Consider the following 18,935-nt stretch of genomic DNA (forward strand, 5'->3'; position numbering starts at 1 on the left):
CAGTGACTACAACATATCTTTACTTAGTTTGAATCCTGACATCCCCTTCCATTGTCACACTGCACTTATACAGTATCGGACAACCCAGAAAGTGGGCCTGGTGAAAAGCAGAAAAAAGCCAGGACTGGGAGATGAAGACATTATAATCCTTTACCCTGGTCAAGTGCAGGATAAGAGAAATTTACCTTGGGATCTAGAAAATAAATCAAAGAATCTATTTACATACAGAAGAGAGATGGTAACTGCTTATTCCCTTCCCAAGGGGTTGGGTGGGGTGTGGGATTTCATTTATTGTCAAAAGCTATTGGTTTCCAGGGAAGACAAGACAAAGTGGGGACCCAGGAAAAGATTAGAGTTTAGCTTATTTTCTTTTCCCATCACTGAGCACTGAACCCAGGGCCTCATGCATGCTAGGTAAGAGTGTTACCACTGAGTTTTTATTTTATGCTATTTTGAGGCAGGATGTCACTAAGTTGCCCAGGCTAGCCTTGAACTTCCAATCCTCCTGCCCCAGCCTCCATATCCTTGGGAATACAAGTGTGAGTGGGATTAGGCCTTTGCATCCTTCATATGCAGTCAGACCCTGCATGACAACTGTCTCCACTCCCTTCCCAGCTTTAGTTTATGTTGAAAGAAGATGACAGATATAGATAAATTCAGAAAAAAGAAGTGATTTCTACCCTTTGGAGGCTCTTCATTATATAAAATGATGGGTGAAGCTGGGAAGATTAATAGAAAAAAATGTTTTCAAAGAAACACGCTGGTAAAGCAAGAAGGGCTACTTCAGAGAGGTCAAGATATAATATTCTCGTTGGCAATGGTGAGAAAAACTTTTTAAGGGTTTGTTATCAATTCCCAAACCCAGAGTTAAGATGGCCAGAATTCAAAGGCAAGAATTTAGAATAAATTAGAAAGGAACTTTAAAATCATTACCAGGGATAAGATCAGAAGTTAGATTAAGTTGTGATTTATAATGTTAATGAGTAGGAAGAAAACCACCAAATTCTATCTAGATTTTTTTTTTAAAAATTGGTTTACATACCTCCTGCTCAAATACAGTGACTGCACTGAATGTTGGTGCTTTCCTTCTTTAAAAATAAAGGGGAAAGCAGATAGAAATGTATGCTAATCATTCTATGTTAACCATGTCCACCAATGGCTCAATTCCTTGAGGTAGTGTGGCCTCTTATCTACTGAACAACAATTCTTAAAAGTGTAATCTGAAAGCCCCAACACATTTATTCTTATGTTTATTTAAAAAAAAAAAACAAGAAATGGACAAAGGTATAACTCAGTGGTAGAGGACATGTCTAGCATGTACAAGGCCCTGAGTTTGATCCTAGCACTACAAAAAAAACCCTATAAAACCCCAAAACATCTATTATTGTCATAGTCCTGGTACTATGGGATAACTTATAAAAAAATATTGCTTTAAAGCTAAACTGGTTAAATCTTTTTTGATAATATCTAAGACAGGTCCATAATCCAAATTCTCCTTTGTTGTATCAGGTAAGAAGTTCCAGTATATGTGTAATTATAAAAAGGGGTTTAAATTATTTCCATGTTCATTAAGTTAATAATACCTAATATGCTTATGATAAAACTAAGGTCCTTGAAGTTGACTTTTCTTTTTTCTTTTTAAAATCTAAACAGTACAGAAGTGGTAATCTTAGTATTCAACTTAATCTTGGTACTGCAGGTAAGAGTAATTACACAAACTATAAATAATATGCACTAGTATACTTCAGAGAAATTTATAGTTCTGAGATAATGTTACTTCTGTTGGTTAACTATTTTTCCTTTGGGCACTTTGTTTCTGACACAGGCACCTTAAAGAAACAACACTTGGGCTGGGGATGTGGCTCAAGGGTAACGTGCTCGCCTGGCATGCGCAGGCGCTGGGTTCGATCCTCAGCACCACATAAAAATAAAATAAAGATGTTGTGTCCACCAAAAACTAAAAAATGAATATTAAAAAAAATTCTCTCTTAAAAAAAAAAAGAAACAACACTCAAAGCAGTCAGACTAAATCTAACTTGTTAGCAGCCAATACAAAATATTACTGACAGTTATTAAAACAAATAGTTTTTAAGTCAAGTGAATTTTAATTACTGATCTTCTTCTGTCCTTAATGACCATACATCACTATGTAGCCAATATCATAGAAATAAACTTAAATTCAGGAAGTACTTTAAACTTTTGTCTCCAGTTATAAATTTTTATAATTAAAAAATCTATCATACACAACTAATCTTACTTTTGCAACAGAAAACAAATTATTCAATACTAAAATTCAACAAAATGTTGAAAATCCATTGTGGATATGGTAAAGAGATGTTCAACTGTCATTACTGAAACCTTAATCACTGACTAAAATTATAAATGCCACCCACTACCAATTAAAATATTATAACTCAGATGTCTGTAAATTTTGAGACTGTTGTTTGCAGAAATACTTTGATTGCTATGTCAAGGCAGTCTCTGTGAAGGTTTTTATTTTAACTGCGAAAGTGAGCATGACAGCCTCAACTATCATGGTTTCGCATTTTAAGTCCTTAAGAAAAATCATTTTCCCCCTCCCCTCTACAAATGCTTCTATTTCTGCTTAGTGTGTTACCATCATTTCTTTGGAGGAAATCATTTCTTTAGAATCCACAGTCCTTGGTGTACAAATTCAAATGGATAAGATACAGTATGTACTATATTAGGCAAACACTGCTGAAAAGCCTTTATGATACATTCTTGCAGGCATCCATTTTAATCAGCAAAATTAAAAAAAAAAAAAAACCCAAACTAAATAATCTTATTTCTGAAGACTAAAACAGTTAGTTTCCACACTAAAGAAACAATCTGTTTTATGCATAAGGACAAATTTTATTTCTAGTTCCTGAGGGTTAACCTCAAGGTTCTATGTAACAATTCTATTACTTGAATTAATCACTTTTCTAGTTAAGTGTTTCTGGTTCTCTCTCACTTTCTGATGAAGGGCTAGAGAACACATTGTTTGTCAAACTCAGGAGCAGGGGATAGAGGTGATAAGAAAGACAAGAAGATATTAATTCTTTTTAAAAATCCTGGGTTTGGAAGAAAGAAACTTTCTGATCTCCTCCCTCATATCATTATTGAATCCCATCCCTTCCTCAACAGGAGATGGCAGACAGAACTGTAAAAAGTTTCTATCTCTTTGGATTAGTGGTTGTAAACTAGAATAACCTAGGGAACTTTAAACACCTTGAGATAATTGGCTCCCACATTGGATCAAATGATCAAACTCTGGAGGCATTTTCTTTTTTAAAGCCTCCTGGCTGATTCTACTATCTAGCCCATGTTGAGAACCATTATCAAAGAATACTATGAAATTTACACATGCCAGATGACAACATATAAAACCAGAAACACACAACAATTATGATTGAGAGATGGAGGGAGTTGAAAGGAATCTTGTAAATTAGCTTTCTTCTTTTTCTTCCTTCCTTCCCGCCCCCCCCCAACCCTTTTTTGGTGTGGCACTAAGGTTTGAACCCAGCGGTGCTCTACCATTAAGCTACATCCCTAGCCTGAATACCTATGCTTAGTTTTTAAAAATATTGCCAACTATGAAAGCTTCGTAACAGCAATAGACAATATAACTTAAGGTACTATACCACAAGGCGCATCAAGCTTTAGCTTTAGGCCATGGTGGTTGTGGTGGCAGGGTCCTTCAGGCTATATTTCCAAGATTCCCTGGCTAGCTGGTGTTTGTCAGTGGGAGAATGAAACCAGGAGGAAGGGCAATTCTCTCTGTAACCAGGCTTCTTCTCCCGTTTCCAATTCCAATTCTTCCACTTTGTATTCATAAACTATTTGTATCCAATTCCCTACACCGAATCCCTTTCTGCTACAAATATCTTGAGCTGTTTCTGTTTCCAAGAGAGACAGGGAATGACGAGTCATATTTAAAATGGTATTGATAATTTCCATTTTAGAACAGCCAATCTCGTTCTAAAGAGGATCTGATTCCTCTAAGGATCTGATTCCTTTACCCTTCTTGCTACTTTATAGAGTGACTGACAGAGATCATTTTGAAGCAAGAGAAGTATCAGTTTTTCCACTTTTTTATTCACATGTATTTGCTTTATTGGCATTATCTACAGTTTCTTTGTGGAAATTTTTTAAAGACATCTGCTCATTTTTGAGATTGAGTTTAATTAATAAAAGGTATTATAACCTATATATCTCAGAATTTAGTACCATATACAAAAAGCTGAAAACAAATAAAAATGTGTGGGCACCACAGTTAATTCCTCTGTGCTGTACTATCTCTACTCTTTTGCTAAAAACAACTGATTTTAGGAAGTACATAAGGGTTTGTATAAAGCCAATTCCTGTGGTAAGTATTTTTAAAACTTTTCCCTTTATAAGATGAAAAACAAGATAAATGTAAGTTCTAATGTTTTCCCCTTACCCATTGGGTTCTCTTGTAAACCCTGCTTTGAAGATCCCATTTTTTTCTAAAGTTTGTTTTCCCTACTTCAGAGGATGAGGAAAGGGGAATTGGTGTTTAAATGCTTGCAAAATGCAGGATTAAATAAATTCCTGAAGGTTTCTTTTATTCCCCCACCCCCACCCCGTTTTGTAGTGTTGAGGATCAAACCTAGGGTCTTCTACAGGCTAGGCATATTCTCTGCCACTGAGCTATATCCCAACCCTAAGAGTTCCCAATTTTTAAATATTAAAATATAGGTGTCAATTTTGCAGGGGGAAATATTCAGAATCTATAAGTTCTTTTAACATGAAATCCCTCTATTCAACCCCTGTCCCCTCCCCCCCCCCCCCACACACACCTTAAGGAGACTCTAACAAATCAGTGTTTCAAAATACTTTGGAAAATGCTGACTTACATGAACTGGTTTCAGTTTCTGAAACTTAATGAAAGAGGAGGCAAGGCCACAGAAACATAAGGGTCATCTTCTCATAAAAGGAGGGTTTGCAGGATAATGCTTTCAAGGAAGGGGTGTTCTAAAAGATAATGCTGATTATATAATTCTTTTGGCCTAATGTATGCTTTCTGAATGGCAAGTATGGTGGGTATTATGACACAGACAGTATGTGAACTAAAGAAAAAATTTTAACTCAGTGCTTAGAATAATTCCAAGTACAAAGTAGGAGTTCATATATCTGTATAGTCTCTATGTATATGCAAATTTCTCCATATGCCATAGGTGGGTGAAAATTTTTCTAGGTGTAAATGCAAGGAAGTTTCTTTCTAATCAATGTAAAGATAGGGTTAGGGTTATACCTTGGTGGTCAAGAGCTTGCCTAGCATGCACAAGGTCCTAGGTTTGGTCCCCAACACTTTTTTAAAAAAATATTTTTTTTCTTAGTCATAGATGGACAAATATCTTTATTTATTTATTTTTATGTGGTGCTGAGATTCGAACCCAGTGCCTCACACATGCAAGGCAAGTGCTCTACCACCGAGCTACAACCCCAACACTTTAAAGAAAAAAGATATACTTTTGCAAGTACATATACAATTTTCACCCTCTAAGTTTTGAAGAAATCTCTACTCATTTTTATTCTGAAAATTGCATCCAAAGAACCATAAACATTAAAATGAAAGAATAGGCTTCATGTTTTTACACTTTGCAAAACTTTGTAAATATAATATTGGGCTTAAAAATTTTCATTAAAAATCTTGATTATGCAATGTCTAAAACATTCCTGATTAACTATGTTATTACTCAATCTTTTAAAAAATCAGTGTTTCCTTCTGATATATAAGAAAAGTTTCATATGCTTTGTACAGTAGGCATTATACTATAATACTGAATGTTTTCAAAGCTGTGCAGGTGCTTCTACCCGTTCAGATACACTCCCATAGAAAACAATTACTAAACATTTATTCAAATGCAATGTAATAGATTATAGTCAATTTTTGACTTTATGTAAATGAAATCTTAATCAAAGATTATTATGTGACTCTTTACTATAACGACTCTTGTACATGACAACCTTCACAAAGGTTCGTGCCTTGAAATGAAACATCAATATTAAAGGCTGACAAGGAGTTCAGAATACAAAGCATTTGGACTTATTTACATTTGTTTTTGAGAGAAGACAAACCTTAGACAGCTGAGGTAGGGTGCCATCCTGGCCATAACACTTAGCTTTCCCCCTTTGCATCCTAATAGAATTTTACCGCTTATGATAACAAGTCAGACAATCCACACGCACTGTGACAATTCTAATAACTCAAAAAAGACTTTAAAAAGAGGAAAATTAGAATAAAATCACTCTAGTTCCTACCATCCCAAACCAATGACGTCAGATATTTCACCAATCTCCAATTCTGGATATTTGTTTCCAGTGTTTTTCTATCTTAAACAACATAGAGAAACATTACTGTACATACATTTTTTTTGACATTTGTTTTACTATTATAAATTCCTATATTCAAGATTGCCAGTCAAAGGACAAATCCTTTTAAATAGTACTTTTGATACAAATTACTAAAATTCCCTCCAGAAAGGTTACATCTCTTCACAGCCTATGGAAAGTGCTATTTATCTTATCCTCCCTGTGACAAAGAGTGGAAACTGTATATAGAAGACTGGCCCATAAGAGAAGAAGAGTGGAGTCAAAGGTTATAGGAGAAGCACACCATGAAGAAGAAAGGCAAAGACAAATAAGACCTACATTATTTTAGTTTTCTATTTCCATTAACTCCAGGAAGTTATGTGTACAATTATGTACAGCATAGCAACATTTCAGTCAAGAAAATACCATGTATATGACAGTATTATACAGCCAAAGGATGCAAGCTATACCATTGAGGTCTGTGTAGTACCCTTTATATGTCTGCACAATGATCAAACTGCCTACCAACACATTTCTCAAAACATCTCAATCAGACATTGCATAACTGTGCACCCAACTAGGAGTAGAAAAGGCAGAAGAGGACGAGAAGCAGATTCTTATCTACACCCGACAGAAAAATACCTCTCTTGTATTATCTGACACTATTGTCTCCCTTTACCTTCCTGGTCTTCTTTAGTTTTTTTTCCCCCATAAAGCATAACAAAAAGCTGTGCAGCTGAACTGTGGACTGCCTTGTCTAATCTAATCAGTGCAGCAATTTTTTTTTTTTTTAAAACATCTGAATGTCTCCAGAAGGAATAGGTGTACACAGTTCTTACACTCCCCAGCATTTGCCTTCGTAAGCCTCAGTCTTCTGCTCAGTTACATGCCTGTTTAGCCCTGGAAGCTTTTGCTATGTCTCATGCAAATTAACCACTAGAAACTTAAATACCATAAAGTAGTATTTTGGCAAACACTGTTCTGTGGTACTTAATAAGTCTGGACACCTAAGGTCAGTTTTAAAAGAGGTTTTCATTCTTTCTATGCTCAGTATCAAAAGGGATCTTAAGCAACAAAGTAGGATACAAGAGTTCAACTGTTAACTGCTACTTGACTTGACCTTCATCGAATCATTACATTTCTTGGGCTGGGGTTGTGGCTCAGAGGTAGAGCACTTGTCTAGCACATGTGAGGCACTGGGTTGGATCCCTAGCACCACACAAAAAATAAATAAAGTAAAGGCATTGCGTTCATCTACAACTAAAAATGCATACATTTTTAAAAAAACATTACATTTCTTCTTGCATTACAGGTACTTCAAACCTCCAAACCTTAGCCGTTTTAGCATTGTTAATCCTGTGGCAATAATCATGGTGGTTAAGAGCTTGATTCTTAAGCCACACTATCTAGGTTTTACATCTGGAATGATTAACGACTGTGTGACCTTAAATAAGCTAACCTCCTTGAGTCTCAGGACCTCAACTATAAACTAATAATAATAGTGGTAGTTACTTCATGGGGTAGGTATGAAGATTATGTGTCACCAGTTATAAAGCACTCAGAAGTGTAAACACCAAATAATATGCCAGTATACATAATATATAAGTATTATTATATTATACATTATATATAAGTATGTATAAAATATACTTTAATAAAAAAGGTTGAAAACATATAAGCAGTCCCCCCTTTGCACAGCAGTAAGAGATAGTAAAAATACCTGTGAGCAAAGTGATCTTAATTATCATTGAGAAAAATTACTGTTGTTCCAGGACATTTTAAAATTTCTGAATGATATTTAATTTTTTAAAAAACATTGATAGATAATAAGTGTACACATCTATGTATGACCTTTAATTTTTTTTGTCAATACATTAAGATCTCATATGAACAAATATAAAGGTATAGAAAAATGGGGGGGGCACAAAAAAAAAAAGAATATCAAGAATACTTTGAACAGTGGTTGTCTTCTTAAGGTGTGGCTTATGATATAGGGCAAGCTGTTTTCTATGCTTAGCAAATTGTCATATTCCTTACTATGTCTGGATTAGGTATTCAAGCACCTGAGGGTAAGGCTTATGACTGATGAGTACTTTCAAAACCTAAGAATCTATAATACAGAAAAGAATAAAGACATAACACTGAATAAAGAGAAACATGCAGAAAACTTACATTATATTGATGATTAGCAACAGGCTTGTAATTTGTTGTTACAACTTTCTCCAGTTGTTGCGATAGCCTTACAGGTTTGGAAGATTCTTCTATTTGCAATCTGAAAAACAGAAGGCATTATATACACTTATTTGTTTAGCAGAATGAAACCTGAAGACTTATTTCTGTAATTCTTATTCAATAAATACCAATTAATGTATAAACCTCAGATTATTATACTACCCTTACTAGAACATTCAAAAACCACAGTGAAAATATATGACTATTGTGTTACTTCATTAGTCTATAACTTACTTTTAATCCTATATTGTACAGGCAAATCTTAACTACTAAAAACCAGAAACCAATCACCTGAAAATTTCTGAAAACCAACCAATTAACCAACCAACCCTACAAGTAAAAATAAACTATATAAACTAAAATTAATCAAGTTGCTAATTCAAAATTTCCATTTATCTAATTAGAAATAAAGGCTAACAAAATGGAATAAATCAGCACCTAAGGTCTAGTATCTAGTAATCAGCACCAAAGGTCTCATTGGCTAGTACAGATACAGAACATTTCGGTGATTACAGACTTCTAAAAGATACGAATGGTCTAAAACTACTACAGGACTACATCCAAATTAAAATATAATTTGAAATATTGCCTTTGAGAAAACAGCCATAAAATGCATGACACCGTGTATAGCATATTATAAAACATAATACCTGAACATACATCTTCAAGTAACAGACTTAGGATATTTTGTTTGTATTAAATGTGGAAAGACACATTCAAACATTTATTTCTTACTTTAAGAGTTAAGAGAAATTCATTTGCTAATCAAAAAAACTGTTTTAAGAGGAGAAAAGTGCAGCTTAAAAAAAAAAAAAAATGGTGGGGCCAGGGTTGTGGCTCAGTGGTAGAGCACTTGCCTAGCATGCATGAGGCACTGGGTTGCCCAGCACCACATAAAAATAAACAAATAAAGGTATTGTGTCCATCTGCAACTAAAAAAATTTTTTAAAAAAGGTTTCACTGTATCTTTGGATTTCTCATCAGTAGGGTATCAGAATATAAATATGTAGTATATTTAAGAAAATGCTCATAGGTAGCTAATTTGTAAGTAAAGTGCAAGAATGAAATAAAAGTATTTTTGGACAAAACCCTTAAGACATTTACAGATCATCCTTAAAAGAATTATTGAAAGGTTTACTTTTGGGTGAAGGAAAATAAATCCAAAAGGAAGGAGTGGGATGCAATGGTCACAGCAAAGAAATTGAAAAACATGTTAGAAAATTGCCTACTTAATAAAAACAAAAAGAAAGCATCTTTTTTAAAAAAAGGTGAAATTAACATGAAAGATGAAAAGGAAGAGATCAGTATTAGTGCATTGTAAGATTTCTGTATGTTTTCTAAACTTTCTGCAATAAGCATCTATTACTTTTATAATAAAAAAGGAAGTATACCTAATAAATACAAAATATCATTATTTTTTGGATGGTTAATTTGAAAGCCATAAAATGTTGGTCATTCAAAAATAATACATGCTCAAAATTGTATATTATATAAAATTTGACTCAGACTTTAAATTCATGGTTCAACAGAACAAGTACTAAAGCTAATTTTCATTTAAAATTCAAAAAGACACCTCGAAGTACAAAAAGTACCTATTTTAAAATGTTCTTACTAAATACGGATAAAGATAAATCATTTTGGATGAAGATAATTCTCTATTCTGTTTATTTTTAGGTATATAACAGCAAAATACTGAGATACTCAATGTATACCAACTATTTTTTATATATGAAATTTACATTATTAGGTATTAGGTATACTTTACCATGAAACCCAAATTCAGTATACTTATTTCTATATGGAAATGTAAATATTTAAATTCATTCATTTATTAATCCATACTTAAGCTTTAAATGATTATTTTATAAAATGTTAAAAAAATACTCTGGAAATATCTTCAGAAATTTACCGGATATGCAATCATAAATAGTAAGTACTATATTACTTTTGCCTTTCGTATGTCACACATATTTTCTAAAGAATTTTTTTGTAGCCACTGCTTCCTGACTCAGGTCCATGTGGCATACTTTCCTTTACAGAAAAATTCTTCAGCAATTCTAAAAGTCAGTTTCACCATCCAGACTGGCATGATATATGTAACCTCAAAATATTTAATCTTTTAAATAAAGAAAAACAATGATCATTGCTTTAAAATAAAGAGCTAATATAAAAATTCAACCTTTGCATTGTACTTCAAAAAAGTCAACTTCAAGGGTTTTGTTTTAATAAAAAGAGGGCATCTTATGATTACAAGCTCAAAAGGTTAGGAACTGAAAATACAGCCTATTTTTCAAGAACCAAATCTTAAAATACCTTAATTAACCTTGACTGGTTTAAAATAATTTAGCAGGTTCTTTAATTAACACTAAATAATTCATTTAACATTATCTCATGAAGTGTCAGAACAATTTGCAACTCCATTTCATCACTGAACAATGTACTAAATTAAACATTACTGACCTCAACAGGCTTTCAAAGTCAAAAGAAGGTTTACCTGGGTTTATCAGAATAATATGATTTGGAACTATCTGGTTTGCAAATCAGAATAGCCAAACCACATACAGAGGTGCTGGGCTGAACTGCAAGCAAGCTAAGAGTCCTGACTATTTTTTAAAATGGGCTTTGACTTTTGCAGAAAATTTTAAAATTTTAAAAGCAATATTCTGTGGTCACTTTGTTTTACAAATCTTCTAAAAAGTTTTTGGTGCTGATTCTTAGCATCATTATGAATATGAATATACATATTCATAGAAGGTTAGGATTTAACTGTATCTTTTTACATTTTCCATAGTTGGAGACAAAGTGTTTGGAAATATACATTTATGAGATAAATGCTGTGGCATCATAAATCATACTTATTTTGTCAAAGCATAATATTTTTAAGTATTAAAAATTAAATAGGTTTGAATATGGATGCATTCTAAACACAACTTTATTTCTTTAAAAAAAAAACTTAATTTAAATTTTAGGTAACTGAGAATTATATTCTTGGAAGCTCAAGTTGGTGAAGTTTGCAAATAGTCTCTAAATTATTTGCCTGAGTTGTAACAGCAAACACACTAAACACTTGAGAGAAAATTACAGGTATCTATCTTATACCATAGATTATATTCAGGAAGCTTAACTTTATTTATTTTAGGAAGCTTAAATTTAATCAGAGAATTTTAAAGTAAAAAAGTGACCAGACCTGTGTTTTTAAAATACTCCTCTGACTACTGTTTGCAGGATGGTGTGGAGTAAACATGGAGCCGAGAAACTAGAAAAGCTACTGTCCTAATACAGAGGAAAAATAATACTCATTTGGATGAGGGTGATGCTAAAGAGGTAAAAGTCAAGTTTAGCAAATTAAGAAAATATTTTGAAGAGAGATTCAATAGAAATTGTTCAACTGAACTTGGGTACAAAAGAGGAAGAAAGGCAGTAAGAATAATTGGGCTTAGATTTCTGGCTTGAGCAACTATAACCCAAGAAGAGGGGTCAGACTGTGTTACTATAAAACTGATAGAATTCACTTTACTAGAAAATCTGTATATGAGATGCTCCTTTTACTCTGCTACTACAATTGAAAAAAGATAACTGAAAAACTAACACCTTCTATCTTAAATTCTTTTTTTAAATATTTTTTATTTGTTTTAATTAGTGACAGTAGAATGCACTTTGATACATTATATATAATGGAGTATAATTTCTCATTCTTCTGGTTGTACATGATGTAGAATCACACAGGTTGTATAATTATATATGTACATAGGGTAATAATGTCTGATTCATTCTACTATCTTTCTTACCCCCATATCCCCCCTCCCCTCCCTTCACTCCGCTCTACCTAATCTAAGGTAACTCTTTTCTTCCCTAGTCACCCCCCAACCTTGACCCCACCACATTGCGAATTAGCATCCACATATCAGAGAAAACATTCGGCTTTTGTTTTATGGGGGATTGGCTTATTTCACTTAGCATGATATTCTCCATCTCCATACACTTACTGGCAAATGCCATAATTTCATTCTTCTTTAAGGTTGAGTAATATTCCATTGTGTGAATGTGTGTTTGTGCGTGCCACATTTTTTAATCCATTCATCTGTTAAGGGACACCTAGGTTGATTCCACAGTTTAGCTATTGTGAATTGAGCTGCTATAAACACTGATGTGGCTGAGTCATTGTAATATGCTGATTTTAATATTTCTTAATCAGCAAGTTTTACATAAAGATATGAGTTACTCTCTATGCCTCACACTTAACATTAACATAGATTCAAACACCTAATGTTGAATGGCACCAAGAGCAACTCATTTCTCTGGACAAGAAATAATGACAAGAGAAGTTGTGCTCTACTTGTGTACAGTTTTATGTCAAAATGCAGTCTACTGTAAGATATACTGATTAATTAATTTTAAAAAAGAAAAGAAATAATGACTAACAATTACTATCACTGTATAACTTGGGCCACACAAAATTATTTAGCTTTTTTACTATTTAAGGGAATAGTCAAAATCAACTTCACTGAATTCTGAGTTTAATATTATTATTTAAAGAGTCATTAAAGTTGGATACAGTAGCACATGTCTGTTATCTAAGAAACTCGGGAGGCTGAGGCAGGAGGATGACAAATTCAAGGACAGTCTTAAAAAGATCTTGTCTCAATTTTTTTTTTTTTAATTTTAAAGGACTGAGATGTAGCTCAGTGGTAAAGCGACTCTGAGTTCAATCCCCAGTATCAAGTGGGTGGGGAACTAAATAAAAATAGAGAGCATTATCTCCTATTTCTTCCCATCAAAGAGAAAGTTCACAAGGCCATGTAACCAAAGAGCTAAAACACCAACAAACTGATAGCACATGAAAACAGACATTTAAAAAGCACTATATTGAGGCTGAGGTTGTGGCTCAGAGGTAGAGCACTCACCTAGCACGTGTGAGGCCCTGGGTTCCATCCTCAGCACCATATAAAAATAAATAAAGATATTGAGTCCAAAAAATTAAACAATAAGAAAACAAATAACCCAGTCAACAAATGGGTCAAGGATCTGAACAGACACTTCTCAGAGAAGGATATACAATCAATCAACAAATACATGAAAAAATGCTAACCATCTCTAGCAATTAGAGAAATGCAAATTAAAACCACTCTAAGATACCATCTCACTCCAGTAAGAATGGCAGCCATTATGAAGTCAAACAACAAGTGCTGGCGAGGATGTGGGGAAAAGGGTACACTTGTACATTGCTGGTGGGACTGCAAATTGGTGCAGCCAATTTGGAAAGCAGTATGAAGATTCCTTGGAAAGCTGGGAATGGAACCACCATTCGACCCAGCTATTCCCCTTCTCCGACTATTCCCTGAAGACCTAAAAAGAGCATACTATAAGGATACAGCTACATCAATATTCATAGCAGCACAATTCACAATAGCTAGAATGTGGAACCAACCTAGATGCCCATCAATAGATGAATGGATTAAAAAAATGTGGCATTTGTACACAATGGAATATTACTCAGCACTAAAAAATAACAAAATCATGGCATTTGCAGGGAAATGGATGGCATTAGAGCAGATTATGCTGAGTGAAGTCAGCCAATCCCTAAAAAACAAATGCCGAATGTCTTCTTTGATATAAGGAGGGCGACTCAAAACAGAGCAGGGAGGAAGAGCATGAGAAGAAGATCACCATTAAGCAGAGACGAGAGGTGGGAGGGAATGGGAGAGAGAAGGGGAATTGCATGGAAGATGGAAGGAGACCCTCATTGTTATACAAAATTACATATAAGAGGATGTGAGGGGAAAGGGGAAAAAAAGAGAGAAATGAATTACAGTAGGTGGGGTAGAGAGAGATGATGGGAGGGGAGGGGAGAGGAGGGGGGAATAGGAAGGGGAGCAGAATACATCAGACACTAGTATGGCAGTATATATAAACATGGATGTATAACCAATGTGATCCTGCAATCTGTACCCGTGGTAAAAATAAGAATTCATATCCCACTTGAATCAAATGTATGAAATATGATATGGCAAGATCATTGTAATATTTTGAGCAACCAATAAAAAAAAGAAAAAAAAAGATATTGAGTCCAACTACAACTAAAAAAAATTTAAAAAAAAAACATAAAAAATAAAAATAAAGAGCACTATGTTCTGGAAACTGTGTTAAGAGCTTTCCCTTTATCGTCCCAATCTTACTTTCTTCTTATGATAAAGCCAACAATAGAACTGAAATTAAGATTTTCATTCTATATGGTCCCATATAACAGAATTCAGACCATACATCAGAATACAGCTCATTATTATCCAAAGTACATATATGAAGACACGAATTGGTGTGAATACACTTTGTATACACCCAGAGATATGAAAAATGTGCTCTATATGGGTAATAAGAATTGTAATGCATTCTGCTGGCTCATATAAAAGAATACAGCCTCTAATTAAAATCCCATGGAACTCAGTTCAAAATAAATAATTTCTTCTTGATAGTCATCAGCCTGCCCAAAACTGATCTAACCTTTCTCTCTCTCTCACATACATACACATGCACACACACAAAGCAAGAGTAGACTCTCCCTTATAACAGCCCTACCCCCACACACATCCACACAAAAAATGCCTATTAAGTCAATATCACTAGTTATTAGGATATAATCATGGTCCATAATCACCCTTACCAAAATCATTTAAAGATATTCTTCATTATTATGCTTTATCAAGAGTTATACTAAACTGGAAATTCAATTTTTAAATTGTTTGGCATTATTAAAAAATGAGAGCAGCTACATCCCTCAAATATTTCAGAAGATGAACATTGTTAAAACTTGACAAAATGGAAATGCCAAATTATGGCTCTAAGCTGTTGGCAGATCCGGGAAGTAAAGGCTACAAATTTTAGCTAATACTTATTGGCAAATATATCACAGCAACTCAATAAATATTTGTTGAGCAAATAAATAACACCTTAACTGGACAACTAAATCAAAAAGAAAAAGGTCAAATATCATATTAACAAATGCTATAATAATGTCTGATTTTATACACATAGACTACTTTCATGCCTAAGCAGAAAACCTTATGAAATACTGCCTTGCTAATCTGGTTATCAGCAACAGAATTAAACAACTTCAAACAACACCGAATAACAAATGTTTCCACTAGCAATGGCAAATGTGGGAGTTATTTCATAATGTAATTATCATTTTAGCATTCATCTATCATTTATGCTGTAGCTACATTTGATTGCAATATTTATGTTATTCTTAAAATGACAGGTTTTACAAAAGAGTGTGTATTTTCTTAAATTTAGATTTCATTTTTGAAAGGGAGAGAATGAAGCAATGAATGGAGGTACACAGTGCCTCCCAAGAGAGAGAAAGAGGCTGACATTTGTAGGATGAAAGAAAAACGTCTAACAGCAGATAGAATCAGGAAAAACAGTGGAGCACTGGGACTGCCTGTGAGCAAGCACCCACACGCTCCATCCTGTCAGGAAACAAAAAAGAAGTTCTGGAAGAAGGTACAGCTTGGGAATAGGTAGACAGAAGGCTGAGGTAATAAAATAACCAGGTGAAGGCTGAGCTGATTTACTACTATGAAAAAATTCTAAAGCAGCCTAGCATATTTTAGAAAGTTCCAAAACTGGGGAGTGGAACAAAGACAGTTTCTTAGAGGGACTGCAATAGTAAGTACATGTCAAGACTATTAGAATGTGGATCTGAGTGGCAATGGACAATTTTGGGGGTTGCGGTTGATAAGGAATTAAATTACATATCCTTATCTGGAAGGCCTACTGGAAGGATCATATAGCAAATGTCACATTTCTTGGAAATGTGTCTCCTACAAATACTTATAATTTGTAAGCTTTGTGAAAGCACAGACCCCTTTCATATGCCTAGGTGCCAGAACAGGCATGGTGATAACACACCAACATTCAGATTTGGCATAGAAGAGAAGAGATACACATAAGGTATTAGTATTAATTAATTAATTTTTCACTCTAGGGAAATATATAATAAAGGAAAATACTGCATCCCATATGTGTGTATATAAATTAATTAAAATGGATAAAATTCAAAATTCCGTTTCTCAGACACACTAGCTACAGTTAAGTACATAGAACCATATGTGGCTAGTGGCCACTATGGTGGATAACATAGATACCTCTATCATTACAGAATGTCTACTAGATACTGCAGGACAGAGTGTGTCAGGTAAAGCAGAAAGCAAGAGTGAGAGGAGGGGCTATGGTGAATTGGAAATAGAGCACAGGCTCCACCTCAGGAGGGCTACAAGTGCTCTGCTACAGATGACTGCTATTCTGCAGGAATGTAGGTATGCTCTTCCCAAATTATTTTATTCAACAAAGTGCAAGAGAATCAGAGTTTTATGTGAAACCATCCGACATTGCCAACTCACTCAATTAAGAAAATGGGCAACCCTCTCACCAAAACAAAAGAAAAAAAATCCCTTCCAAAAAATAAACCCGAACACTAGCTATACTAGGCCACCAGTTAGCAGCCCTCTAATCTGTATATCTATATCCCATAGTGGTTTTTTTTTTTAAAAGCAAAACAACAACAAAGACTTATTACTAGAAGCAGCAAAATCATGACAAGTAGGAAAAACCCACCCATTTCAACATTACAGTTTTACTGAAGGAAGGGCAAGTCCTTTGACCTGCATTCACATGTGCCCATCCAGAGGGACAATTCATGAACTGGCTGATGGACTTAAGGGACTGCATTCTAGCTGGTGCCCAGACTAAGAATAAAAGAAAACGAAAAAATCTGCCTCTGTGTAACATAGAAACTTGATAACATTTGACTCATAAAACCAGGAACCTCATATGATTCAACCATTAGCTGCTTCTTTTTTTTTTTTTAGAGAGAGAGAGAGAGAGAGAGAGAGAGAGAGAGAGAGAGAAGAGAGAATTTTAATATTTATTTTTCAGTTTTTGGCAGACACAACATCGTTGTTTGTATGTGGTGCTGAGGATCGAACCTGGGCTGCACGCATGCCAGGCAAGCGCGCTACCGCTTGAGCCACATCCCCAGCCCCCATTAGCTGCTTCTTAATAAAAGAATACTGAATTAATTCTTCTGTATGAAAATAAAACAACTCAAATAACCAAGTTCTAGCATAATTGACACTTGCTCATGATCATACAGCTTATCAGAGATGGGGAGGGTGGTTTAAGATGCCAAGCCAGGCTGATGGCACAGGCTTATAATCCTAGGTACTTGTGAGACTAAGGCAGGAAGGTGGCTTGAATCCAGGAGTTCAAGGTCTGCTTGGGCAACACAGTGAGACCCCATCTCAAAGCAAACTAATAAAAAATTCAAAATTCCTTTTCCAGCATTTATCTCCTAATCATAATTCACCATATTATAATGAAGCAATTCAGACATCTTTTTGAGTTTGGTAAATATATACTATCCCTATTTTAAATATTTATAGTTTTTAAGAAAATACATGATGTCCAAAATATGTATGCCTCTTACATTAGCTAGCAAGGTACCTTGCAAGGGGCCTACAATCAGCAAGGGAACGATGATTCACACTGGACTTTGTTTAATCCTAGACTTTTGTTAGAAACAACAGCCACCCACAAGTTTTAGGTATGTGCAGAGTAAGGTAAATAAATGACGGCTAATGTAATGGAGACTTTTGGCATCTTATTTTTGTTGTTTTTAATTATTGTATAGCTTCTGTTTTTCATCAGAACACTGTAAGACTCTCAGTCCTTTATCTAATTTTCACTTCTCTAGGAGAAGAAAACTAGCAGCAGCCGAGAGAATATCTATTCACCTGTTAAGACAACAAAAAACCTTCACTGAACATTTAGTCCAAAATACAAGAATTTTTCCTCATAGTCTAAACATCTTTATTTATGTAACTCCCTTTTCGCTTATATTCTTTCCTTATGTAAACTATCATCTTGAACTTGAGAGTATGTTTAGTGGCTAGTTTTACCTTAAAGTGGAGCATTACTTCTAAAGTCACTAGCACTCTGCTGCATGCAAGCACTGCAGGTGCCCAAACTGTGGAGGGCAGAGGAAGGCAGCACAGTTAACTACAGTTCTTATAAATGTGAAAATAGGTCATCCAAGATTTACACTGCTTCTTCAAATAATTACAAATTTTAATTATTTTCAATTTACCCATTGCAATATTTTTTCTTTAGATCAAGTCAGGCATGATTTCTCAACCACTCCAATGAAAGCAGACTGTTTTTCATTCTGTAAAGTCTGGATCCACAGGTAAAATGCAAGTGTGTGATAATGGGAAAGGGGAAGGAAGAGTATGGATAGCATTTGATGGAAGAAATCCTTTACTGCTTATGCTTCCCCTGTTAACTGCACACTCTAGTTGCTATTTTAT

General features: G+C 34.4%; 2 protein-coding genes across 2 annotated transcripts in view; one reads left to right on the top strand and one right to left on the bottom strand.

The window, feature by feature from the left end:
- The window catches only part of Kctd4 (potassium channel tetramerization domain containing 4), a 131,674-nt gene that overhangs the window by 61,690 nt on the left and 51,049 nt on the right, over window positions 1-18,935 (top strand). The gene's annotated exons all lie outside the window — the stretch shown is intronic.
- Window positions 1-18,935, bottom strand: part of Gtf2f2 (general transcription factor IIF subunit 2) — a 162,742-nt gene that overhangs the window by 16,126 nt on the left and 127,681 nt on the right. The window contains exon 6 of the mRNA XM_046454102.2: window positions 8,512-8,611. Coding sequence (XP_046310058.1) covers window positions 8,512-8,611 — 100 coding nt within the window. The remainder of the gene's footprint in view (window positions 1-8,511; window positions 8,612-18,935) is intronic.

This window comes from Marmota monax, unplaced genomic scaffold, assembly GCF_021218885.2.
Source record: "Marmota monax isolate L192 unplaced genomic scaffold, Marmota_monax_Labrador192_F-V1.1 WCK01_AAM20220418_F8-fsc00011, whole genome shotgun sequence".
Classification (NCBI taxonomy): Eukaryota; Metazoa; Chordata; class Mammalia; order Rodentia; family Sciuridae; genus Marmota; species Marmota monax.